General features: G+C 51.9%; 1 protein-coding gene across 2 annotated transcripts; it reads right to left on the bottom strand.

Moving 5' to 3' along the window:
* Nucleotides 1-162: 162 nt before the first annotated feature.
* On the bottom strand, nt 163-25,495 carry ENO3 (enolase 3). Of its 2 annotated transcripts, none has more exons than XM_069643775.1 (12): nt 25,347-25,495; nt 16,225-16,314; nt 15,728-15,823; nt 15,343-15,401; nt 13,118-13,187; nt 12,437-12,570; nt 10,645-10,867; nt 7,638-7,835; nt 6,782-6,983; nt 5,643-5,751; nt 991-1,049; nt 163-774 (listed from the first exon to the last, which is right to left on the bottom strand). In XM_069643775.1, exons 2-12 carry the CDS (start codon nt 16,307-16,309, stop codon nt 705-707), a joined length of 1,305 nt encoding a protein of 434 aa, XP_069499876.1. In that variant the 5' UTR covers nt 16,310-16,314; nt 25,347-25,495; the 3' UTR covers nt 163-704. The 2 variants fall into 2 exon arrangements, with proteins under 2 accessions (XP_069499876.1, XP_069499870.1); XM_069643769.1 differs by lacking the exon at nt 25,347-25,495 and adding an exon at nt 24,817-25,053.
* Between the last annotated feature and the right edge of the window lie 859 nt (nt 25,496-26,354).

Below are 26,354 nucleotides of genomic sequence, written 5' to 3' on the forward strand. Positions count from 1 at the left end.
CTTTGTGCAACACTAATGTTTCAGACTCCTGCGGTACACTGGGGTAGTGTTGCTGTTGGATAGTTTTCTACAACATGATTGCAACGACACAATGTGTGGGCAAGCAATTAACTAGTTCAACACGTCACAGCACCCATCTATAAAGTCAAGAAAACAGACCAGTTGGGATAATTCATCTTTTTTAGTTTTCGGATACCGAATATAGATCATGTGTGCACTTGGACAATGGATGACCCATGTCAAGATGCATGTGTGACAAATGCAAGCATGTGTTGGGCGGCCATATGTGCAGAGCAATTGGCAAGTCAAACTGAGTGGAGTCAATGCACGTGAAATTGGCTTCGGCAACTTTGCCAAGTCTTCCTGCAGAGGTCTCATGCCCCACAGGTCTTCGGAAAGATGGCCACAAAGCTTGCCAAGGCCAACATGAGTTGGTGTAGAGAAACATGACGTTATGGGATGGCAAAGTAATCACCAGTGACCAGGTCAGTCCAGCAACACTAAACTAATCTGGTCTCAAAGGATTAGGCAACCTCTTCCAAGACACATTGAATGCCTCGATGCAGAGAAAGCGTAGCCGATGACTTCATTGGAAAGGGTATGGCCTACTGGCAAGGGCTGGGTCACATGGGGTCAGGTCTCCAGATATTCTTGAGACAATGGGTCACCACCTTCGAGAAGTAGGTAGCTCTGGGTCCCAGCAATTACTTGGCTCGGGGGTTTCTGAATTTACGTCCTGCGAAGATCGCGGCGCTTCCCAGCTCTTCCTCAATCCTGGAGGAGAAAGATAAAATAAGTGTTGTGGGCAGGTTGCTTTCCCAAGGCTCTCTGGCAACAGAACTACCCTTATTCTCGCTAGAGAATAGCCAAATATGGCCCGGGCCTCTCCAAGCCCCTCCAGGCACTATGGAGTCAACAGGTCTGCAACAGCATCACCCCACTCTACCCCCCACCCAGAGGCAGTCCCAGAAGACACCAGTAACATCTCACCTCATCAACTGGTTGTACTTGGACAGTCGCTCTGATCTGCAGGGGGCACCAGTCTTAATCTGAAAGAAGAAGAATAGCAGATAAGCTGGATGCAAGGAAACGGCAGGTGGAGCAACGAAGACTTGAGGCCAACTCAACAGCTACAGCATGCAACCAAAATTATATATGTTACACCCAGAAGTGCAGCCAGCCTCCATTTCCAGGGAGCTAGAGAGCAGGTCACAAGTGTGGCCAGGACTGATACAATGCCCCCTCAAATGCCCCTATGCCCACCATGAGGAGCGCCCTTGCTGTTTGCACTGTGGCTAAGCAACCATTGCACCGACCCCCAAGCACCACTTTTTCCCTTTATTTTTGCAGGACAGTTGGAGCACTTATTCGTGCTGGAGTTTAATGGGGCACCTTTGAAGAGACTTTAGGGCCCATCACGCAAACCTGCATCAGTGGCTCACCAGGACCTGGGTGTGTTGCATAGGATGCATAGCTAATGCGGTAGGTGCATTGCCCACTGTGCCATCAACCTTACACCCACCCTCCCTGGAGGCGGAATATTATGGCGTTTTCCTTTGTCCCATTAGGTGCATCCTTCACCGCAATGCAGAGGATATTTAGTTGCCCCCTCGCCCTGACCCAAATACATTTTTATTCGCATTTTTCAACAACATTGTCCAACATGAAGTCCCCCCCTCCATTGTCTGCCACCCCTTCGCCCACACCCCCGCTGATCCGGGTGCAGTCCTTGCGCTGCAGTGTTTTTCAGAGCGGTGTTGCAGTGTTTTCTGGGTCTCACTTCGCGTTGCTCCTCCAGTGTCTTTTATAGGTCACCTTCCCCAGTGGGTCTGTTATTCCCAGGAGACTCAGACCTAGGGCCCCATGCCCAGCTTGTATAGTCTCTTAAGTACCCCAGTAAGCCTGACCAGTCAGTACTGAATCTGTTTTGCTCCCCTTGTATAGAGTATGTAAGCCATTCCATGGAGACAATGCCCAGATTTTCGCCACCCATTTGTGGTCTGGAGGATCATCTTTTGTCTTCAACGTACGCGCCAGGACCAAAGCTTCAGCCATCATGATAACATAGTGATGCCTTCTGGGGCCCCATTTAGTCCCATCATTTCTAGGCCCCCGTTCCCTCGACCCGTGGCCCCTAGGACCTGCTCGATTGCTTCCTGAATACCTCTCCAATAGTGGTCTATTTTTGGACATTCCCACCATATGTGGCCCCAGGTGCCCACCCCTCCTCCAGCAAAGTTGTGAGGTCCCTGGGTATATTCTACGTAATTTGACTGGTGTTAAATGCCACTGCAGATTAGTTTCAGCCAAATCTCCGTTTGAGGGATCTTGTTAATTTGGGAATCTGCGGCCAGAGTTTCGTCCACTTCATTTCCTCCAACGTGCACCCTGCATCGGTTTCCCATTTTTTCCACATATGCTCTGGATGGGGGGCCTCTCCCTCTTTAATGTGTTTGTAAATGGATGCAACTACTCTTCCTGTCCCCAGGGTCTGCGTTTAGGTATTTATCGAAAGGGGTCTGTTGACGGCTCCCTGCTTCTTTCATGGTGGGACGTAGCAGCCAGTTCCTCATTTAGCCATACCTTTGCTTTCCCCCAGGCCATAGTCTATTTTGCATTGCTCGAAAAGTTTAACCTGTTCACCGTTTAACATGGTCTCTAACCCTGTGGCATCCCCTTGCTGCCAGGCCTCAAATGGATGTTTTATGACCCAGGGTGAATTGCGGGTTGTCGAAAAGGGGTGTGTATGGGGAGGGGTAGGAGGTAATGTGTGACATTTTTACCGTGTAGTCCCATCCGTCCCCCCACGGCTGATAAGATTAAGCTACTTACATTTGCGCCGGTCAGTCAGACCTTGGTTTCCACAGGATTCCCATCAAGTCCAACCCTGCGACCGCCCTGTCCATGGGTACTCATATTTTCCCCCCAATCGTCTTTGACAGTCTCCAATGACTGGTTTGGGCGGCTGTATAGCAGGCCCCGAGGTCTGGTACCCCCATTCACCCACGAAATTTTGTGGAGGGCGACGGGATGCGGAACAGGAGGGCCATGAGTTGCAGAAGTACTACAATTTTTAGGACGTTGATGCGCTCCATCCAGGTTCTAGTTAGTGGACCCCAGTCTGTCATTCTGGTTTTAAGTTTCTCCAAAAGGGGGGGATAATTGGCTTTTCCCCCTAGTTATGTTATAAAGTTGTCTACCCATCTATACTGGAAGGTTTTTAAGATTGTCCTCTGCTGCCGTCTTGAGGTGGAGGATTTCAGATTGGTTTGTGTTCACCTTTAGTCCGGCCACTGCCCCAAAGTGGGCGAGTTCCAGGTTTACTGCCCTCAGGGAGGTATCTCGTGCCACTGTCAAGAGCATGTCTTCCTCAAAGGCAGCGACTTTGTGGGTGCTCCCTCAAAGGGTATTATGTCCACATTTGCGCTTATAGCTGATGGGAAGGATTCTGGATGCAAAGTGTATAGTAGGGTAGACAACGGGCACCCCTGCTTCGTGCCCCTCTCAACAACTACAGGGCCAGAAATGTGGCAGTTTATGGAGAGCTGGAGGAGCAGGTGTTGGTAGTTGGCTCTAACGCAACCCAGAAAGTTGGGCCCAAAACCCAGCTTGATCATGGTAGCAAAGAGAAATCCCCACTCCACCCGGTCGAAGGCTTTAGCATCACCTTCGCCTCTTCCATTGATTTGGGTAAAGCTTCGGCCGCTCCTATGTCATTAAATAAGTTCGTGAGATAGGGTATTAGGGTTCCTTTATGGGTTTTATAAAACTCTGCGACAAAGCAGTCTGACCCCGGGGACTTGTTAATGGGTAAAGCAGGTATTGCGGCACTGATCTCGTTTCTTGTCATCTCCCCTTGCAGAGCTTCCCTCTCCACCCCAGATATTTGTTGCAACTCAATTTTGTTTCAGTAGGCATCCTGGTGTGTAGGTGACAGATTATTTGAGCTGTATAACTTGGCATAGAACTGAACAAACTCCCTCTATGAATATTTAGTTTAATGATGCCAATCATTGGGATGCAAGGACCATCTAAAATAGGTCAAGGTCTTGTCCTGGAGGGTGGGGTGGGGGGGGTCACTATGGGCAGTGCAGACTTCCATCCTGTGCCACAAAGTTGGATCCACCTCCCTGTGATTGACCTGAAAAGATTCTGCTCCCAAAGTGGACATGAACAGGCTGTTGATACAACACCCCTTTCCCAGGATGACCCTAGCTGAGCATCATGGCAGAGAGCAGCCTCAAACCCCCGTCCTTTTGGGAGAGCCAAACCAGTGGCCAGCTCCACCACCAGACCCCTCCCCTGCCCTGCCATCCTGAACATAGCATCCAATAAGCCCCAGCTAAGACATGGGCCCATTCCTTGAGCACCCACTTTGTTGCAAATCCAACACAGGCACACCCAAGGTTAATGTATAAAGTTACTGCTTGATTAAGACGTTGCAGGAAAATAGTTTTGGGAGGGGCAGGTAGTGGGTGGAAAATTGCAATAGGGAGTAGCATGGTCAGTCAATGGGTGGGTAAATAACCAAACACCCACAAGCTGTACATCTCATGAACCTCCCTCCTAGCTGGACTCCAGTGCTATAGTGTTGGTTTATAAGTTGCGCTTCAGCACTACCTAAAACCAAAACTCGAAGATACAACCACATTTATGGTGCTAGTCCTAGATTTGAGAGCACCTCTAGAAACCAAATCCTCTATAGTACCCTCCCCAAAAAAGAAACCCATCGAAAAAACGGTAGTCGAGATGACAGAACTGGCCAAAGTATCTCCAATCATAGCCCTTGCAAAAGTGTGGTCTTGCTTTTGGCGGCCACCAACCAAAGTTACACTAGTCTTCTGACATGCCCACGTTCCATCGCTGGGGTAGTCAAGTCTGGCCTAGCAAGACTTCCCAATAATCCAAGTTCCTAGATGCTCAAGGATAGTACAGCAATGCCTGGCAAGAATGTACCAATTAAACATTTATAAATATTAAAATGACTACCGACTTTTGTACCAAGGACCGCAATAGTGGACCTTGGAAGAACAGACCTAGGACTCCCGAGGGTCACAATTATCTAGCCTTCTTTCACCTGCAGTTCAGCAGATGTTGCAAGGCTTGGTGCAAGCCTGTGTGACGCCATATGCTTTTGTTCACCTGAAGCAGTTTGACGGGGCACGGAGTGGCAGCACAGAACGCCCCCAGCCACTGGCCACACGAGTGTCCGGTCTAGACTGCGATCATTGACAGGCCTGCGACCAGCTTAACGGCCCCACCCAGGCCATGTGGCACTAAAACTGGGGTAGTTTCAGTGCCATCTAGGGCTTTACAGTGGTGTAGGATTAGACGAGTCATCTGGAGCCAACATGCTCATCCATATGGCCAACAGCTTTGAGAGGGCAATTAAGCCAAAGGAGCAAAAGGCTGGCTTTGGACTAGGGTGGTCATAAACCCATGCAGCGTTAACGGGTACAGATATCATTTAAGCGGTTACTCCGCTTCCATAGCACGCGGATTGCAGGCTTTCCAAGTACAGTTTCCCACCACAGATTTGCAACACTGACAGGATGTGGGAAATTCCTGTAGCCATTGGAAAGACCCAGCCTGCTTCCACCAAACATGCAGCAAATGCGTAGGCCCCCTCCCAGTGTACTCACCTGTCCAGTGCACAGCCCAACCACCAAGTCAGCAATGAAGGTATCCTCTGTCTCACCAGAGCGATGGCTCACCATTACACCCCAGCCATTGGCCTGTGCCAGCTTGCATCTACAAAAAAAACAAAGACAGACCAGCATCAAAAGTTAGCCAGTAAAGAAGTCCCAAACCACCTGTAGATACACGGCATAAGGTCGCACGTGGACCAAAGCCCCCCACAACCCCTGCACTAGCTCAGCTACAGGTGTAAGCCCAGTTCACCACGTGGCTCCCCAGATACCTTTACGTCTTAGCAGCTCAAATACCACCGTCACCTCCCCCACCCATACCCAGGAGGCCGCTAAGCAAATCCTGCGCCAAAATGGACGCTCATGTTGGTTAATCCAGAACCTCACCTTCGTACCAACCATGCACTAGTTCCCAACATATGTGCAACTATGGACAGGTTTAGTGCTTAACTAGCAAGCATATACTGAGCCTTGGGGGAGGGGGAAATAAGGCAAGGTGGGATACCCGTTCTAGAGCACAGATTTTGGGAGACACATTCACTTGACACGGATTTGAGTGATAAGCTAGCGAAAATGCAGAGTGACACAGGATCTAGACCTGCATATAAGGAACTAGCACCCAAAGAAAACCCACATGCCAACCGTAATGCCTGTATAGCAACACTGCCCACCAGGCAACACCAGTCTGTTCCATCAGGGAGACGATCATGCTGCCCTGCGTGCATTCAATGCAAGACTACTCCAGACACTAAGGCAACAGATTGTGATTTTCTGGAGAAACAAGGAATCTATCCGCCACCAGAAACAGACTAGACCAATCAAATACAAATGAAATTACTTTACATGATTTATTGCCAGGAATTTGTATGTGAGCCTTTGCAATTACCCAGAATAATCTGCCATCCAGGGCCACGATTGTCTAGAAGGGCATAGGAAGCGTGAGGCTCACCAAAGTCACAGAGCTGTCCTTTCAGTGCCAAAGCAAAACAGGTGCATGCAAGGGTCCTGGTGAGATGGCAACACCTACATACAATGGCTAATACACAGGAGAGGCGATTGGTGCGAGTTTTCCAGCCTACCACACTTGAGGGAACCACAACCATCAGCGAGAGCCATGCCCTGGAGATACTCACGCCTGGATGGATTCGGTGACGGAGCCGATCTGGTTCACCTTCAGCAACAGGCAGTTGCAGGCCTTCTGCTCCACCGCCTTCTGGATGCGCTTCGGGTTGGTGACAGTCAAGTCGTCCCCAACAATCTGGATGTCGACCTGGGATTGAAAGCTCTTCCAGGTCTCCCAGTCATCCTGGTCAAAGGGGTCCTCAATGGACACCACTGGAGGGGAGAGGAAGCCATGAAACGTGATCAGCGGCAGCTCACCTCACCCTTTTTAGAAGCAACATAAGTGGTCATGTATAGGAGTCTTCCGCCTGAACATCGTGAAGATGCTATGGTTACCTTACCGTGGAACCCGCTCAGATCCTATCAGTATTGCAACGTGAGCCAGTCCGTGCCGAGTGAGCCAAGACCCTGCACTTACTCTACCCCGTCTGCAGCAAGCCCCTTCACTTTCCTGCCCTGCACACTATACAGCTCAGCATAAGACTTTAGGAAGAGGGCTGCCATTGTCTGGTGGACCACATGTTGCCCACAGATGCCAGGGTGCCCCATTACAGCGGGTTTAGCATGCCCCAGCTATTGTCCACCTGCTGAACAGCCCAGAACAGAATCCAACCAGCCCAAAACTTTGTAGTCACAGATGGACCCAAGCACTGTCCACATGAGCCCCAAAAGGGGCAAGCCCACTCCACTATACCAGCCAAGCAGATTCTGCACATTCCATTAGGACCCACATGTGCACGATAGCCCGGGGCACATAAGTCCAGTGGCCGGCCTGGGAACTGCATTCTTGCATTCATTTAGGTTAATGGTTCTACTAGACCCCATTAGTATCATCTCCAGCCAGTTAGACACATGGTGCCAGCTCACCTGGATAGTTCTTGATGAAACTCTTGTACAGGTCTCCCAGTTTCTCGCCAGTGATGTGGCGGCTGGGGTCGTCGGGGGACTTGAAGTCCAGATCGTACTTTCCATTGCGGTAGAACTCTGAGGCAGCTACGTCCATGCCAATCACGATCTGGTCAGGGTAGCCGGCCTTCTCGATGGCACACTTCAAGAGCTCAAGGGCTAAAAAGTGGGACGGACCATAAATCAATGCACAAGCAAGCCAAAATACAGTCACCCACCAGCCCAGCACGGAGGATCCAGGCGACCAGCAAATTACCACATCACCACACGCCAGCACCCAGAAAGCATCTCAACCCTGAATTGGGCGTCGGGAGTAGTTACATCCATGCAAACATCAATGTACACCCTACCAACGTAAACAAGTGGGATTCTCACGCCATATTTCCAACTTACAGATATTACTTCTGAACTCTACTATGCCCCGCTACCACTCACCAGTCTCCCTCCCACTGCATGATCCCACTCCCTCCCTAGCATATACCCTCAAAGGCCTGCCTCAGAACTGGGTGGAAGAGAGATTACTACCATACTCTCAATATATGGCATCTTGCATGGTAAAGGCTATTGCAACAGCTGAAGATTAGGAGCCAGCGCGGTGGCGGGTGTCCCCGCAGTGGGCAGGGGCCTTGTGTCTGTAAAGCTTCGTGCAATGGTCGAGTTCTAAAGCTTCCAGACATCACCCCTTTGTTTTGCTTCATCACCCAGAGTGAGACGGGCATGGGCGTAATTTTAGGGGTGCAGGGGCGTTTGTACCCCCCCCCCCCCCCAACTTTCATGGCACAACATTTTGTCCCCATTCATTTGGCTGGGAACCTTTTCTTCAGTCGTATGTGCCCCCAACATTTTCAGCAAAGTTACTCCATTGGAGACGGGTATGCCCAGTCTCGTGGGCCCCGTACCTGCTGGGCCTAGAGACTGATCTACTCACCGAGGAGGCACAATGAGGCCGAAACATGTCTGAGTTGCTTGTGGTCGTGCAGTAGGGATGGGACCAAGCAGTTCGGGCTTTACGGTTTATCCCCTTCTGTAATAGCTTGGCAGGTGAAAAGCAATGGTCTGGAGGGTTGTCCAGAGGAAGAGATTAATTCTACGCCTTCCAGCCATCAGCTCCGTTTGGCCTAAAGACCAGCCAATGTATGCATAGAATCCACTGGCTCACAGATTAGATGGCCAGAAAGCTCGGGGGGAGGGGGGAGGGGGGTTCTCTGTACTCAAGACCTGCTACCCGCCGTTTATTCGGATTTCACACAAGTCTCTGCATGGCCGCAGAGGGCTATAAAACCATTCGTGATTTGCTCGCGAAGACTGGAAATCCAGTTTCAGAGAAAACCATTGTCTCCCACCAGTTCTCCTCTGTGCACATGCAGGATCGCGCGAGGGAGGAGTTCAAGACTTCCCTGTGGTAACCTGAACCTTACAAGGTGGTTTCATTAAGGTACAGCAATTGCTGTGATGAAATCATAGTAGGACCGGTTCATGAGGGACACTGGAGGACGGGTATCCTGTGCCCCAGCAGGAATTACATCGCAATATCACTGAAAAAAAGTATAGGCTTAAAACACCAAAAAAAAAAAAAAAAAAAGTACATTCCCACGAAGTAGTTCCTGTGGGTGAAGGATGTGGAACCTGGAGGACAGACAGGCGGGTGAAACCCTCTGCAAATGGCCCAACAATTCCATTTGCAGATACGGATATAGTCTTGGCCACAAACTGGGTCAGGTCTGCAGGGCACCACTCTGACCTTTACAGTTAGTTTAAAAGAGGCACCGCCGCCTGCAGCGACCTTTCACAGGCTATCTGGTTACCCAAATGTCTGTCCAATGAAAGGAGACCATCTTGACCCTTGGGAAGGACACTGGCCAACTGCCCCATCATCTTGCAGCCGTCAGTCGACTATAAACAGCCGGGAGCCTGTAGCCACCATCTCACCAAGAAGGAGCACTGACAAGTCCTCCCCATGAGTAACTATGTCAGCCATACACCTCCATTCTGAATTCATGCAGTGGTGGTGGGAGGAGCTCCGTAGTATGGATTCGGAAGTCATGCAGTGGAGGGAGGAGCGCCATAGTATTGGGACTGTAGTCATGCAGTGGTGGAGGGAGGAGCTCCATAGTATGGATTCTGATGTCAAGCAGTGGTGGAGGGAGGAGATCCACAATATTGATTCTGCAGTCATGCAGTGGAGGGATGAGTTCCATAGTATGGATTCTGATGTTCTGCAGTGGAGGGAGGAGCTCCATAGTATGGATTCTGAAGTCATGCAGTGGAGGGAGGAGTTCCATAGTATTAGATTCTGGAGTCATGCCGTGGTGGAGGGAGGAGCTCCATAGTATAGGGACGGGAGTCTCCACAGTTTAAAGCACATTGAGCCTTCTTCCGGTTTGCCCTCCCAACCCTGCCCCCTGACCCCCTAATGTGGAATTGGTCATTAGTGCCTTGTGTGAAACTGGTCAGAATAAGACCTTGATTGACATGTCTAGGTAACGGATCCCCTGCAGTCACATCTCACGTGTGTGGAGACCAGTGGCTGCTTTCAGGGAGTTCCTACACCTCAAGGTCATGTGTCCATCGCACCCACTGTTTGGCTCAATGCTACTTAAGGAAGAGTGGAAGCAGAATTGGGAAGCACCAGAGTGCTGTACAAACTGCACAGCTCTTCCTGTATCATGTATAGCCATTTCAATAGTACCGAGTTACTAAAGGTCATACTATGGCCAAGAAGTCCAGCCAGCCAAGGGCACAGGGTCCTGTTCATAACAAACTTCCAGCAAGACAGGAGTGAAACATATGGGCCTTTAAAGATGGCTGTGAATTCATGCCTGAAGAAATTCACTCCGACTCGTGTATGGAGCAGACCCCGAAGTAGCTTCAGGGATCAACACTCGAAACGCCAATTGTACGCATTACACCTGCACACCGAACACCATCCCCGCAGAGCCATCTTGGCTGGTGGCCACAGACCCCATACCTTCATTGTTCTCCAGGATGTTCGGGGCGAAGCCACCCTCATCTCCCACATTGGTGGCGTCCTTGCCATACTTGGCCTTGATGACATTCTTGAGGTTATGGTAGACCTCGGCTCCAATGCGCATGGCCTCCCGGAAGGAGGACGCGCCAACGGGCAGGATCATGAACTCCTGCATGGCCAGCTTGTTGCCGGCATGGGACCCGCCGTTGATCACATTGAAAGCCTGCAGGGAGACAACCAAGAGATTAACACAGACCATCAGACGAGGCAAGCATATACTTGGGCAACTCACAAACCTGTCCAGAATTCGAAAAGGTGGCCACTACACTTATTTAAAGCAAGCAGTGTGGTGAACCGATTAATGAAGTATCCCTCTACACATGTTTAATTCATATAGCGCCCAACTCACTGCTTTATGGCTGCTTGGAGACTGAACCATGCTCTTCTAGTGTTTACAGCCAAAGTAAATGTAGGGGGCCTGGGGCTGTAGATGCAGAAAAGACCCTCCTGAAGGACCTTTAGGTGGCCCAGATCAGTGCATGGCGTAGTGCCACCCTGCACTACAGCTCCCCGCCAATTCTCCCTGCTCCCTAAAGCAGCCACTTACCCCTTGGCTCCATGTGTTGTGGGAGGCGGCTCTCAAGCCAGTGCTATGCTCTGCTGGGAATTTATCTGCACACAACACCCCTTCCCAACCTCCCTTCCTGGCGGCCAAACTCCCTTTCCTATACTAACCTTCCTCTGGCATGAAGGCTGCAGCATGGCAAACGCTGAAAAGCTACAAATGGGTCTACCATTTTTGGCCGGGGACACGGAAATGGGGCAATGCAGTTGGGTGGGGAGGAAGCCTGGGCAGAATGGATGCAAGTCAAACTTCTGAGCACTGGTTTGATGGCGTCAAGCCATACGAAGGATTTGTCCAGAAGACCAATGCAGGTACTTGACCACCTGAAAGCTTAGGGCCATTCCTGCAACAAGGCTTGGTTAGGCCAAGTGTAGGCTCTTACTGCGGTCCGGTTTACCTGGTGCTAGGAGTGTATATATAGGAAAGTAAGGAAGCCAGTGTGAAGCAAATGCCCTAGACACTTGGACCACAAAAGTGTCAAACCTCAATACAACGAAAGGTTGCGCAATGAAGTTTTAGTACTTGTCGTACAACAAGATCTGGAGCAAGCATAAACCCCAATAAAGCCAATCCCACATACTACTGTCCAGGAGCAGGTGAGTGGGGGCGCAAGTGGGCAAATGAACAGCGACTAGTTGCTTTGAGGCGAGGGGAAAGGATTGCATCAGTGGGGACTAACCCAGTGTCTAAAATGGCCATTTGTACTAGTTCCAGGCAATGTAAAATTAGGTGGCTTGGCTTTACTGCATCGGTTTGATTATTCCCAGACTGTTTCCCAAACAGGTGCAAAGGGGTGTCTGTAAAACTGGGCCAAAGTGAAGCAGAGCCGACCTCTAGGACAAGGGTGCATTACAGGAGGGAAGCTCTCAATTCAGTGGCGACACCAGAACATCTGACCAAAAGGCGAAGCAGCTCCTGATATCACCAGAGAACATCTGCCCATGCGGCCAGGAGGTGGACCCAAAGGACAGAATCCAAACCATGTCTCGGGAGGATAGCGCAACGGCAACATATTCACCTTGAAGCAAGACATGGAGCAACACAGGTTCCATCCCTGGGTCCGCACTTAGAAACCTCTGGGTATTATGCGCATTATAAATAACCTTATGTTGGGAGTCATCTCTGCTGAAAGATGGCAAACGGGCAGAGGGCCTAGTGGCCACTTACCGGAACAGGCAGGATGATCTCTGCGTTTCCAGCCAAGTCAGCAATGTGGCGATACAGCGGGACGCCCTTCTCAGCTGCCCCGGCTTTGCAGACTGCCAGAGACACTCCCAGGATGGCGTTGGCACCAAACTTAGCTGGTGGGAAAGAGGGGATTTTTCCATTAACATCAGTGGCAAGAGCGCGCGCACAACTTCCCGTAGGAGTCCAAAACAGACCACAGGCCTGCACAACTCTGCACATGTACATCCTGGCGGTGGACCAACGTATCAAAGGCCATCTACTCTTTGTTCCTACTTCTGCTCACCTCCATTAACAAACCAACCCAGAGCCAGAACCCCTCCTCCCATTGCTTCAAGCAATTGATATCCCAAAACAGCTGCCCACCTCCCACAGCTCTTCCTCTGCTGCCATTACCAACACAACTAACCTCAAGAGTAATCAGGAACTGGGGGACCAAAGACTATATGCATGTACTAGTACCACTAGGGGTTACAGTTCATGGGGGTACCATGGACAGGCTCACCTTGCATTGTCCAATCAACAAGTTGACACTCCATCCCCACTCCCCAAACGGGGGCAATTATTTAATCCCAATCTACACTTCCTGGCATCCACATCCCTGTGTAATGTTGGAGGCGTGAAAAGGTGGGGGCTGGACTCCATGCCAAGTTGAACACTTACACTTGTTCTCGGTTCCATCCAGTTCAATCATGAATTTGTCAATTTTCTCCTGGTCCACCACGCTAAATTTCTGGAAAGAAGGTGAGGCAGTCAGCCAACATATAAAGTAGCGAAGAAGGTTGAAGGTCAACCAGCAAAGTCTAGAGTAGAGGTCTTTGGCGTGTCCATAACTCGACCAACAGACTACTGATCCCCACCCCATCAGATGGCTTCTCCGAAAGAAAGTTATGATCCATCATTCAGGGCTGGGGCAATTGACAGGCACATACATGATAGCCCCTGAAGAACACCCATGTACGGCAGTCCATAACACCTAGCCACACACCTCCACCATGTAAGCTAGGTACCACAACTAGCATTACTTCAGGATGACGGCCATGTCCATGGTTTCTGTACATTTAGGAAGAAAACAGCCTACTTATGGCCAAGTAATGGGATCTATGTGATGACTGTGACCCCCATAATTGCGACGGCAGAAAATGACACTTTTTAACCCCTTTACGCCACATACAGATGCGGGGGTCATAACCCCCCCATATTACTATTATATCATATACCCGCCCACACATGTGGTGTAAGGAGGGGGTCTAAAAAAAACAAAGCCGGAATTTCAGCCGTCGGAATTATAAGGGTGACATTTTGGGCCATTACCCAAGTAAATGCATTATACAGTTTCCTGAGAACCACCAGGTTGCTTCGTCGTGGCCTCTAGCGTGAGGCTTTCATCACGTTTGTAGCCAGCAGTGCCATTGCACAGTCAACACGTCACTCACCACTAGGTGTGCTGATCGTGCAATAAAGCAGTCAGGCAGGGACCACATGACTGACCGCGGCCATGCAACCCTTTAGCGACACCAATACTTAAGGGGCAAAGATTAGGTCACAAAGCTAACCGAACTTGGGTGTTTACCGTACAAAATCCCTCAGACTACCCCAACTTCACTCATGGACACATCACATTTTACTGCCGTTCTTCCATGGAAAGTCAGCCCCATTATCCCCCTCCAGCCCACACCACCCCCCCCCCCCCCAACCCCCAATCTGCTCGTTTTCCACAGCCCAGTCAGATTTAGATTTCGGGAAGACTAGGTTGACACTCAAACCTTGGTGTGCACCAACCACCACCAACGCTGACCATTTAAAAAGGTGCTACATGCAGAGTACAAATTTGGTTTTGTAGCTTAACGCGCTCAAAAGCAAGTGCGCAGCAACTGGTGTAACTGGGACCAGCTGCATCTTTACCGTAGCTTCCCTTTGGGGGAGCCAGTATGCATTAGGAGCAAATATCGGACCCTCCCTTGGGAGGCTCATATCCCAGTCGGCAGAAGGGGAACCCTGGACGGGTGGAGTTTTGCCATTGTATGGGCTAGTCATCTCCCAACCCCACTCACCACCAACGACTTGGAGCCTAAATCTTCCAGATGCTTTGACCTCCCTACTTGGGCGTTCCACACTTTGGGGGTGACCCATTTTCAGATTTGCTCTGAGAGGGCCGGGCGTTTCATGGCACCCCTCTGCCACTAGAGGCATGTACCTCTCAAAGGGAGGGCCTTGTGTGGTTTGGAAGTCAAGCAGACCGTGATCAGGAGGGGCCGTGCGGCACACCTCTAGAAGACCTCTCCAAGAAGAACTCCTGGTCCCGCATCATACCACCAAACCCCAGTAGCCTCGTTCTCAGGCAAAAGCCCCTCACGAACCGCCACCCACTGGAGTTTCAGATGCCGGCAGCCCTGACCCTGGATTCCGTGAAAGGGCCAGCTGCTTGGGGGCCCAGCCCTGCATCATCATGGGAGTTACATTGTAGCCCAGGGAAGAGTTGGAATAATGCATGAGAAATGACCCACAGTAAAATACAAATAGTTAAACTTCCCAATTTAGATTGTAAAACAAAGCCCAGGCTACATGCATTTGTTCAGAGACAAGAGGAAGGAGTGCACCCAGTGTCGCTTCAACCGTGAAAATAGTTAAAATTATGGAGGCACCTGGGGCACCCCACATCTTGCATTGCAGAGGCTGATGGGTCTACAGGGTCCTCAGTTTACAGTGAATGGGTTTTAAAATCTGCATTACATAGAAATCCCTTTTTAAAATTGAAATGGAAGAGCCAAAAAGGTTTGCTTTTCCCCACTTAATTAGAATGTAAAAAGTGTCATTTTTCACGGGTTATTTGGACATCCTGCCTCGCCAGGAAAGGTAGCATTCCCAGCAGGAAGACTTCCGCTTACCTTTGCCAAGAGCGCTGGGACAATGGTCTGGTTGATGTGGTTAACGGCCTTCTCCACACCTGGGAAGGAGGCAATAGAATTGAGAGGTTAGAGGTCAGAAAAGGAACATCAGATTGGAGACGGCCGCTTGCACACAAAATCAAAATTAGTTTGAAGTGGATTTCTTAATGTGCAACTACTTGCACGCTTTCAAGCTCCATAGCCAAAACCATTCTTAGCCCCCCGCCGGCATGCTGCAGAAGAGTGGGGGTGCATGTACATTCTGAGACCAACCTGTAGTCAGAGTCCCCAAGCCATCCAGCACATGGTTCTGTAGCGACCGCTTCCCTCCCTAAGCCTGCAACACTGCACCGAATCAATGGGAGCATACCCTACCCACACCTACCTTTTCCCAGGTAGCGGCTCTTGTCGCCATCGCGCAGTTCCAAAGCTTCGTAGATTCCAGTGGAGGCACCGCTGGGAACTGCTGCACGGAAGAGGCCTGCGGAGGTGGAAACAAAATTGTTAACTGGTCAGAACCTATACACCACTCAATGCAAGTCACCATGACGTTGGTTGACCAGCGTGGCCACGCCGACGCGGTTCGACTCTCCGCTCCAGGACAGTAGACTACGCATGGCTAGGATTGTTGCTGGGACAACGTTGGTCAAGGATTGCCATCAATGAGCTTTAGTTTGGGAACTGACGGCTTGATGTAGAGTTCAAGGTTGAAGCCACAGTACTCCAAGAGACTCTTCCAATCCTTGCGAATAGTGTGTCGGCAGCCCCATTAGGGCCAGACCTGGGATGTCTTCACAACACACTCACCTTAAGAGTTCAAGGGCATGGATTCCATAGGATATGGGGGACTGGCCAGACACACGCAGCTCTTCAGACACTTACCTTTGGCGGTATACAGGTCTACCTCCACGGTAGGGTTACCGCGGGAGTCCAGGATCTCCCGGGCATGAATCTTCTGGATGGACATGCTTCCTGGAAAGAAGAAGAAGGCAAGTCAAGTCAACGGAGAACGACAGGCGCATATTGAAGGTTCTTCAGTAGTCCATAATCCCACAAATCTACCCCCCCCTCAGCAAGTGCCAAAATCCTATTACAAGGAACCAGGTTCCCTGGTGTACTCGCTACAGCATAGAGCGTGCAGCTGCCCCCAAGCCACCTCTGTGGTAAACGCCCACAGATTATTTCAGGCAGGTGAAGCTCAGGAGTGGCCGAAAAGAAGATGGACGACTCGTTGAAAGAAAGAATGGGAAGGTTCAACAAGCAGCCGGCACCAGAGTTTAGGCACCGCTTTCAAACTGCAGACCATTGAAGACCTGGTGACCGACATGAAAATATGCAAGGGGCGGGCAGGATGTGCAACAGGAAACCGGGCATGCTGGTGTGGCTAGGATAGCAGGGTAAGTGGGGGGAGGGGCTTGGCGGATTCAGAAGGACTGGCCTGGAAAACGCTCAGATAAACTAGACTGAATTGGTCATTTATAACACACTTAATACCCAGAGGTTTCTAAGTGCGGCTCTGGGGATCGAATATGTGTTCTGCGTCTTCTCGCTTCAAAGGCGTTGCCCCCGAGCTATCCTCCCGAGTCTCAAGTGGATTTCATCTGTCACGAGGCCTCGGTCACTTTGCGACCAGATGGAGCCTCGCCGATTTCCAGGTCTGCTTGTGCAACATGTGGGGGGGGGGGACTAGCCCCCATCCTTGGTCACTGGCCACCAGTCTTTCAATGTGCAATTTCATGATGGCGGTCCATCAAGTGCTACAAGATGGACGCTGGGGGCAGCTTTCACGAAGGGGTCTTGGAATTCTAATGCAGATTAGACGAGGGTCAATCTACAGGTGGAACCGAAGATGAACTGGTCCAGTATCCCAGAAGCAAAGGACAGGTGCGAGCCAAAAAGGAGGCCAAACGCCATTGAATATTTGTTCAGCATCCATGAAAAGGCCTGCTCGGGTAGGAAACAGGAAGTAGCAACGCCCCATCCATTCAGTGGTACTCTTGGCCGGGCCATTATTGAAGCACATCTTTTGTGAGCCATGCTGGAGCCATGAAATGCAAAGGTTCGGGCAGTGCTGGGCATCCTGCATAAAAGAGGTAGAAAGGGCATTCAATATCATCGCCAACTGGCATGGTCACAGGAGTGGCGTGGGCAGCTACCAGCAGCCTGGGCGGAGTAGAATCTCAAGACTGCTGCATCCAAAGACCAGAGGGCCCGCAATGGCCGGCTTACCAGGGATGTGCCCTGGCCAGTCTGTCCTGGCTCTCCTGGCTCGTGCCACCGATCTCACGGGATGGGCTTCTGGTCAGTAGGTCCTGCTCCTCAAGCTGCTGCAGATTTGGTCCACAGATTCTCAAATGTGCATCTCAAGAGGAAAACCGTACAGTTTTAGCATCTCCGGCATTTACCCAGACTGCAATATGCCTACAGGGTGGCACCTTCACAGGGTGTGAATAAGGACATGCTTCATTGTATAGCTCAGAATAGGGGTGCATTGAGAGATGGGGGTCCCATAAGACTGGGATGGCTCCATCACCTGTCCATCATTCCCCCTCTTCTGCCCCGCCCCCCCCAACCTCCAGAACTATTGGTCAAACAAAAGCCAGTGTGGGGAAAAGCACAACTAGGCTGCCACTAGCACACATTTCCACACAGTGGGACTAAAAGCCATCTCCCCGCCATCTCACTAGTAGGGCAGCATCGATGGAGCCCAACAGTCTGCTTTCTGACTGGCAATTCTTTGAAAGTGTAGGCCCCCTCCCGAAGGAAAAACGGAGGTGGGGGGTTGATCTGCGAAGGAGCATCACCATGGGGGAGGAGCCCCCCTGCACTCCCTAAGGTCCACTAGCCTGCAGATCCCAACCAGTTCCATGGACCGGGCTCCATGTTGCATGGCACATGCCACAATTCTCACTTCTTCCACTGCAGCATTCGTAGTGTGGCCCTGGATATGTAGCCCCACCCATGAGCAAAGAATATAGACCATGACACCCTCACTTTCTACCCCCACCCGGCCCCAGTCAAAAATAAAGAGGCAATCTAGTTCCCGTCGCTCGCTCCATAGCGCTACAGGGGCACCTTTCACCCACTGGTGCCAGGTGCGGTGATACTCGCTGAAAAGGCTGCATTTGAAGTCAGAATAGGGTGCCCAGTTACTATCACTTCCCTGATTGTGTACAGATGTAGAGAAGCCACCCTAGATCAGAGATCCACAACTTGTGTTTCTCCTGTGGTTTGGACTACAACTACCATCAACCCTGTCCAGCACAGTGAATAGAGAGGGATCATGGGAGCTGGAGGCCTACACCTGGAGGGATCCAGGTTGGACACCCATGCCCTAGTTATCTGGCTCTTCACCAGCAAGAGGATAAAGAACAGGACAATTTACTGTGGGCATCAAAAGCCTACATTCTGGGTTGACTGGTTACCCCGAAACAAGCATCCCAGTGTCTGAAGAGTTGGGGAGCACTAGGCGGTGTCCCTGGAAATCCAGTGGGGACCCAGATGAATTCAGGCCGGGATTCCTGAAAGCCGGCACGAGCACTGGGCAGCTACACTGGACTATGGACCGATGGCAACATCCTCCAGTCCCAAGCTGTGCCCCCCAGCACTGCAGAGACTGGTTCACTTTGTGTAGAAGCCCGAAGCTAGGTCCTGGAAGCAACGGGGCCTGGGACATCACTGGGGGTTTACTGGCAAGCATGGTTACATGGGGGCGGATGGGTGTAGGACCTCACCACATGGAATGTAGGCTACCAAGGTGGCATCACAATTAATGGGAGGAACATTCAGGGCAGTGTCCTCGTGTAGGGTGCAACAGGCAGGTGGGAGTGGGTTTGGGGTGTTAAGTTATAGGGTCTTTATTTTTGTATTGCATGAGGGTGGCGGATGGGTTTCACAGGGACGAGGTTACACACGTTTGTGGTTGCTCACCTACAGTCCCACCCACGCCTTCACATGAAGGTGCCCAGAACATTTTCTGGGGCATCCCACACAGGGCCCCCAAGGTGGGGAGGTCCTTCCTTCAGTAGAGGCCTCCCCAGTCTCAAGGGGGTGGCTATGTGCTTGAGGGGCCTGGGCAAACTGGCACTAACACTGCAGAAGCGACCGAGCATCACCCGCTGGTCATCACCAGAAGTCAGGGGAGCAAACTTGGGGATTTCTCGAGGGGTGCTGATGCCCAGAATTTAGGGTAATAGCATTGAACGGTCATTTTATATTAGAGACTGGTTTTCCTGGGCTGGGGTGGGATGTGGGGGGCCTCGAAGCACCATTCACCCGGCTCCCCTGCCAGAAGGCCATATCAAATTCAGGCAAAGGGTGAAATCGCCCATGCCCTAGTGAACAGTCCGGTATGGAAAGCAATAGCTGGACTAGTCCACAAGCTGCACCTCTCCAGATAGGAGACATGCCTAGCCCAGCCTTGGGCAGCTTAACAGTGGCACTCACCAATGGAGAAATGCCCAGCCCAGCCTTGGGCAGCTTAACAGTGGCACTCACCAATGGAGAAATGCCAAGCCCAGCCTTGGGCAGCTTAACAGTGGCACTCACCAGTGGAGAAATGCCAAGCCCAGCCTTGTGTGGCTGGACGGTGGCACTCACCAATGGAGACAAGCAACAGGTATAGTGAAGGCTCCAACTGTTACTCAACTTCATAGCAGCATGTGTCGAGAGTACTAGAAAGTACTGAAAAAGGCAAGAGTGGGACCTTCATTCACTACGGCCATTTATGACGGGGCCGGACCACTGCAGCCATATTCATTTCTTACCTTGGTGTAAGAGTATGAAGCTGGGCTTCTTGGCACTTTTCTGCAGTAGACATTAGAGATGTTGGAGTTGCGTTTTGCCAGCCGTGAGTCTGCATGGAGTATTTGAGACCGACGTATATCGGTGGAGTCCACGATCAAGACTGGTTCCAACAGTTGGACTGAACCGCCAACTGGTTGAAATGATGAGTCTTCTGGTTCAAGTCAGTTTCCAAGTTGGATTAAGACTGCTTCCATTGGGCCCACTCGGCCCTTGGATGCAGCGATTTGGGTGCTTACACAGCAGGGGGCCAGCCGTGGCAATGCAGGTAGCCACTGGGTCGGGATAGAACCAGTTCAATGAGGCAGGTAAGCAGTTTGGAAGTTTGGTAGCAGCGCGTGAAGCAAGTCCAGGGCAGTCGAGCTATCAGATGTGGCAGTAAACATGGCTCGTTCTGAGTTGCTGGGAAGCCCAATCCAGGGTCAAGGAGTCATTGTTCCCTCCAGGAAGGCTTTTGGCACCTACATGGGGTGGGGTGGGGGTCCTTCCATCTGCAGGATCCTGGTTCCAGTGCACAAGTAGCAAAGAACCCTTGGTCCGGCTTCCCTCTTCCCCTGAAGACTTAATAGACCATCTCCAACAGTTCCAGGAAAATCCTTGTATGGACTAAGGCAGGTTTTCCAGCCCTCACCACCTTTAAGGCAAAATGCTACAGCAGATTTGACCAAAGGAAACCTGCTGTCAGGGGTTCAGACAGTGGCTGTGCCCTATGCCTTCTGATATCATACCCAAAGTCTTCCGACTGCAGAAGGGTGGCAAGGCAGGAGGTTTAGGGAGCCCAAGCAGAACTCGGATGCACTCTTGGCCTAAACCTCACCTGTGGGGTACTTTAACCCCACCCTCTTCCCCATTCCCAAAATGACTCAGTTATGTCATCAGTCATGACTGTCTGATTACTGGTTCCTAGAGGTCATCCCCAGGAGGCTTCCTGTGCCCTGGAAGAGGATATTGGCTGTAATCTGCGATCAAGGGGCCAGCCTCCTGGATCGGGTCCCAGATGGTTATGGAGACATTCGGGCCACACAGTAAATACATACCAGCCATGTCATGACCAAGTCATTCTGCCCAGCTGAAACCAATGACATCAAAATCACATGGCTGTATAATTATGTGACCATGTAGCCACCATGTCATAAACAGGCAGGTCTTAAATGCACAGTTTAAAATGCTACTATGCTGACTAGTGCCCACAATTGTGTTTTGACCCAGAGATGCAGACAATTAAAAACTCCATCACTGCACATCAGAGCTTTGTGTTGCAGCAGCTGTCAGAAAGTTTCATGTGCCCTTTGCACCTGCCCTGATGCCACCATAGGGCAGTTGCTAGACACTCGCATCAAATGCACTATGAACGTGGCATGGAACATTACACAGGGGGTCTGGATTAGAAGGGCTCCCTTTCGGAAACAGAATTACATGCATCAATTTACTGCTAAAATAAAGCTTCAGGCCATCCATGCAGCCCGCAAAAGGTTGCATTATGGTACAGGACATTTGGTAGAGTACCTGGTGCATGTACTGTGAAAGTGGCATTGTGGGGGCTGGGGTGGCGTTTCTTGGGGTGCTGAGGATGCTTTTTCCAACAGCAACACTGGGGTGTAGTCCCTTATGTGGTACATTAGAAGAACACTAGTATTAACCCATCAAAATACTGCTACTAGGATTGCTATGCAGAGCCGTTATTTGGGCACAGTGACATCAGAGGCGCAGCCAGGATTCCAGGATTGTCTCACAAGCGGGGCCTGAAGCTATTGTAGTTGGGCCCACCGCAGCGACATTAACATCTGAAAATGCCCACATAGCCCTGGGCACTAGAGAATTTGGATGAGCTTTGCCCACCCAGGCCCTACCCGGTCTACGCCTTTGGGTGGCACGCCCTTTGGAAAGGCCACGGCGTGGCTTGGGCACGCACACTTCCGGGACGCATGCCAGCGCCTATCAGATGGGGGCTGGAAATAGGTGGCGTGTTGGGTCAGGCACTGAACGGGTTCAGTGTGGCTGGCTCTGCCCTTGGAATGCCAAGGGATGAGCATGGCAAGAGAGTAGACCCAACACGCCCATCCCCAATTGCCGCCTCTACACCCCACAGAACCCCACGCCCCGCTGAGTCTCCAGCTTCCTCAGGACCGCTCATAGTGGGGGCACATGCTGTGCTGGGCTTCCCCGACCCTAGTGGCGAGGCTCTTTAAAAAGGGAGTATGGGAAAATATGAGCAGATCAAGCACGTGGGGGCAGCAACACTACTTTACTCAAGGGGGCTCGGCATAAAAGTTTGAATAGCACTGCCCTAGCCTCAACCCCCCCCCCCCCCCCATGCATCTCTTCGTGGGCATGGTGCCAGGGCAAGGTCTATTAAGGCACAATAAATAGGAGCGGCAAAGGCGATTGGCAGAAGAGGGCGTTAAAGCGGCACCAAGAGCGCAGTTGGTGGAAGAAACGTAGGCCCAAAAATGGCGCAAAGTCACGTTCTGTGCCCACAAAGCAAGTGAGGGGGCGAGTACCTTTGCGCAGCGTGTAACATCGGGGTACCGTGTAGAAATCCCTGGCGACTTGCCCGAGGCTGACATAAGCCACCTGGTCCGTCCCTGTCCTTTGTTTGCTTTCGCAGGCATGTTCGCCCGTTTGGTGGGCGTCCAGCCCCACAGCATTCCCGGGCTTGCCTAGACCCCCCCCCCACTACCTTACCCAGGGGGGAGGCAGTAGAGGACGCTGCCCCGGTATTTGGGGGTCTCCATTTCTTTTGTCACCTCCAGAAGCAGGTATCGTGGTGCCTCTCTGCCGAGTTCTGGGGATTCCATTTGCTGCACCATTGCGATTTGCTAGTTGTATAGCTATTCAGGTTTAAACTTTGCGTCGCATGTTCTGCTAGGGTTGACGAGCCCCCCCCAGTGTCCACTGCCACGCCAGAAGAAGGCTTTAGGACACTTATGTATTCGAGGAACAGTTTCCTCGTGGTCCCATTTCAAGGAGGAGGGTCTTATCCCAACACCTTCACGCCCGTTGCCTTCTGGTACTCGCGGTCCAATGTCAAGTTCACCAGGAACAGGTAAAGATAACAGGGGACTTCACGGCCTATCCTGTCGCTAGACGTTTTTGTATTTGTACTTTAAGTCATTCCGGGTTAGCAGGTCGGTGCAGGGGTGGGGCGCTAGATATCACTAGAGGAAATGAATAGTGAGTGTCCTGTAATCCGGAGTAACCAGTCTCAAGTCACCAGGAATCCTAGTTCTGGAAAGGATGTACTCTGGTATCCAGAGGTCGAATTGGGCAGGAACTAAAGGGTACAACGTTCCCTTACTTGGGAGGGGGTGCACCGCCGTTCCGGAACGGCACCTCTGTTCTTCTGTGGGGATGATTGGAACCTGGGCCCCGTTGGTAACAGGCCAGTGGGGCAGCCTCCCGAGCCAACTGAACATCGGAGTTTTATTGACTGTATTTTTGTAGACTGTTTGGGGCAGAAAGCATTCCCAAGGTGTCTGCAGGTGTCTCTACAGAGAATGGGAGGGTCGGTGTGGCTGCAGCCATGGGCAATGCCCCTTGTGAGGTGTGACGAAAAGGGGCGCTGGGGGCGGGGGCGGTCTCCTGAACCCAATGGTGCTCATTGCAATGTATTTTCTTACACTGTTTTGCCATTTTAAAACCGGGGTGAGGGACAGAAGAGGGGCAGGACCACGGGTTGAATTGCGAATAAAAGGGGGTGGGGAGCAGCATATTGTAGGAGGAGAAGATATTACATGTCAGTTTTTACACTCAACCTCTTGCCAGTATGCCAAACCTGCCAGCAAGCCACGCCGACTTCTACGGAGCTGGGGGCGCAGCACACGAGCTCAAGGAACCAAATCAAGTGCAGGTGCGGTGCAACTAGAAGATTTCGGGGGCAACCCTTCAAAGGTTGGAGTAGGGCTCACTTCAGAGGCTGTAGGACGGGCACACTTAGTTGTGGGGGGCATGTAAAATGAGACTATTCTAGTGCAGCTTCGATGTTACAAGCAGTTAACTCTCTGCTGTGCCCCCCCACCATCACTCCCCTGGCATGCAAGGACTATCCCTCAGCACCATTTAAATTGCCAACACATGCAGTTTCTAGCAACGAAACCCTTGCTAGAGTTATTGCCTGGCATGTTACCTGTGCAGCCGCGTGCACCGCTTATTGTCTGTGTCCCGCCCTGCAGGTCAAGTCCTGTACCCCGACATTTCAGGGGGCGGGGCTGAAGGCCAATCTTGCCAATGGCCGTTAGCCACTAGACCGGGTAGCTTGCATACAAGAAATATATGACTGATAATTACCCCAGAATGCCACTGGGGGGGGGGGGGGGGGGTCAGGGGTCAGAAATGATCCCGTCCAGACGTTCTGGTGCTCGTGGTTTCGTTGGCGACACAGAAAGCGGGCCGGGTCGCCGCTCTCGACTGACAGCGACCTGCAAACTCGACCAATCACCACCTAAGGTGAGGGGATGTGTCAGCGAGCCCTGACTGAACTCACGATGCATTGTGGGAGCTGTAGTGCTCGGTCCATTGAGGGGGAAGGAACGCTTCGAGGCCCGAAGGGTCCACTACTACAATGTAGGCTAGTCTCGAGCGGTGGGGGGGTTTGGGGGGGGGTAGTAGTCTTACTGGCATCGGGCCCCGTCTACACCGAGGCGGTCTGCGCACACCTGGCGCGGTCTTTACCTGGACGCCGGCAGCAGGGCGCTTGCGGATGCAGCGCCTAGACGCCAGTCCCATTCGCTGCAGCCCGCTCGCCGGGTGGGGGGGGCGCGGCTAGGCTGCAGAGCGGATCCAGCCCTTTAACGGGAAGGAGGAGGCGAGAGCACGCCCCCTGCGCCGGTCACAGGACACCGTGTTCTGGAGAGCAGGTGGGGGGCGCTCGCGCAAGGCAGCCGATGCCTAAAGAAGGAGTGTGCCTGTGGGTGCAGACGGGGTGGGGCCCTCTCCACGGGAAACCTAGACACCCCGGGGAGGGGGACGGATAGCCCATTGAAGTCTATGGGCGCCCGCGGTATAAAGGGACTCCAAGGCGATCGCTGCAGTCTAATCGCGGCCACACTTAGGCCAAACCGTGTGATCCTCCGCTCCGCAAAGCCCTTGGCTTCCCTCGTGCCTCGCACCCCCTGATCTGCCAGCACTTGATGGTTGCAAGCCGGGCATCGCAGCACTAAAGGGCACCTGATAACGCACTGCCTGGGTGGGTGGGCACTCACCTGCGTCTCTGCTGGGCCGGGGCGCTCTGGCAGACGGAGACAGATGACAAGGTGCCTCCCCCCCTGGGGCACTCCCTTTATAGACACACACCCGGCAGGCCGCGCCCCCGAGAGGAGACCAAGGGGCCGTCTCTAAAGTGCCCTCGCAGCTGCCACAACCAGAGGCGGCTGATCTGCAGACAGAGGGTGTCTGCGGGGCGGGCCAGACTCCTGCACCCCGCCCCCCACTCTCCCCCTCCCTGAATGCGGCTCAACAGACAGCCCCACTCTTACCTGCAGTAAATCCCCGCAAGGAACGCGGTGGCAAGCGTGTGTGGGCAGATCTGACCGCCAGGGTGCAGGTCCACAGAGTTGGCACAGCCTCACCCGAGCTCAAACCTACGGTTGCCAACGTGCGCACCCACCGATGGATCCAACCGACTGGGAGCGGGGCCTTTAATTACCACATTACACACACATCTCTGCAGCAGGCGCATTAACCCAATGAACTGCAGTGGGTGAATCAAGTAACCGAGCACTTGTACATAGTTTGGTGTTAAAATGTGACATGGGCATTATTGGATGTGAAAATGTGCAAGGCTCGTAATTTATCCTATAGTGTCCCCCAGGGCGTTCCAACCACAAAGCGCATTGAGGCCATACAAATGGGGAAAGGGCGATATATAAATGACGAATACCATACACATTCTAGAGTTTTAAAACAATTATCCTCCCTGCCAAGTTTACCAGCTCCATGCATGATATCTTGAGCCAGTGCTGCTGTTTGCTTCCAATTGCATGCGGGAACTTGTAGTTTTGTTTTTCCCATTGCAAGGGTGGGCCTAAAAATCCCAGCATGCAGTGCAGAAAAAGACCAGGACTGGCACAAAGATTCCGAATAGAACTGGGAAACTTGGCAGCTAAGAGTAATACAGTGTTTTCACCAGTGATGACCATACCCCCACCACCCCCCCAAGATATGAACCTGTGACCTGCAACTCCCAGCAGCGGCCTCCCACCCACTGAGCC

The sequence above is a fragment of the Ambystoma mexicanum genome, chromosome 1p (genome assembly GCF_040938575.1).
Source record: "Ambystoma mexicanum isolate Mex_15411 chromosome 1p, UKY_AmexF1_1, whole genome shotgun sequence".
Lineage (NCBI taxonomy): Eukaryota > Metazoa > Chordata > Amphibia > Caudata > Ambystomatidae > Ambystoma > Ambystoma mexicanum.

Coding starts and splice junctions, on each gene's coding strand:
- ENO3 (XM_069643775.1), bottom strand. CDS start 16,309: ATGTCCATCCAGAAGATTCATGCCCGGGAGATCCTGGACTCCCGCGGT. Junction 15,824..16,224: donor AGACCTGTATACCGCCAAAG/GTAAGTGTCTGA, acceptor CCACCTCCGCAG/GCCTCTTCCGTGCAGCAGTT. Junction 13,188..15,342: donor TCCCAGCGCTCTTGGCAAAG/GTAAGCGGAAGT, acceptor CCTTCTTTCCAG/AAATTTAGCGTGGTGGACCA.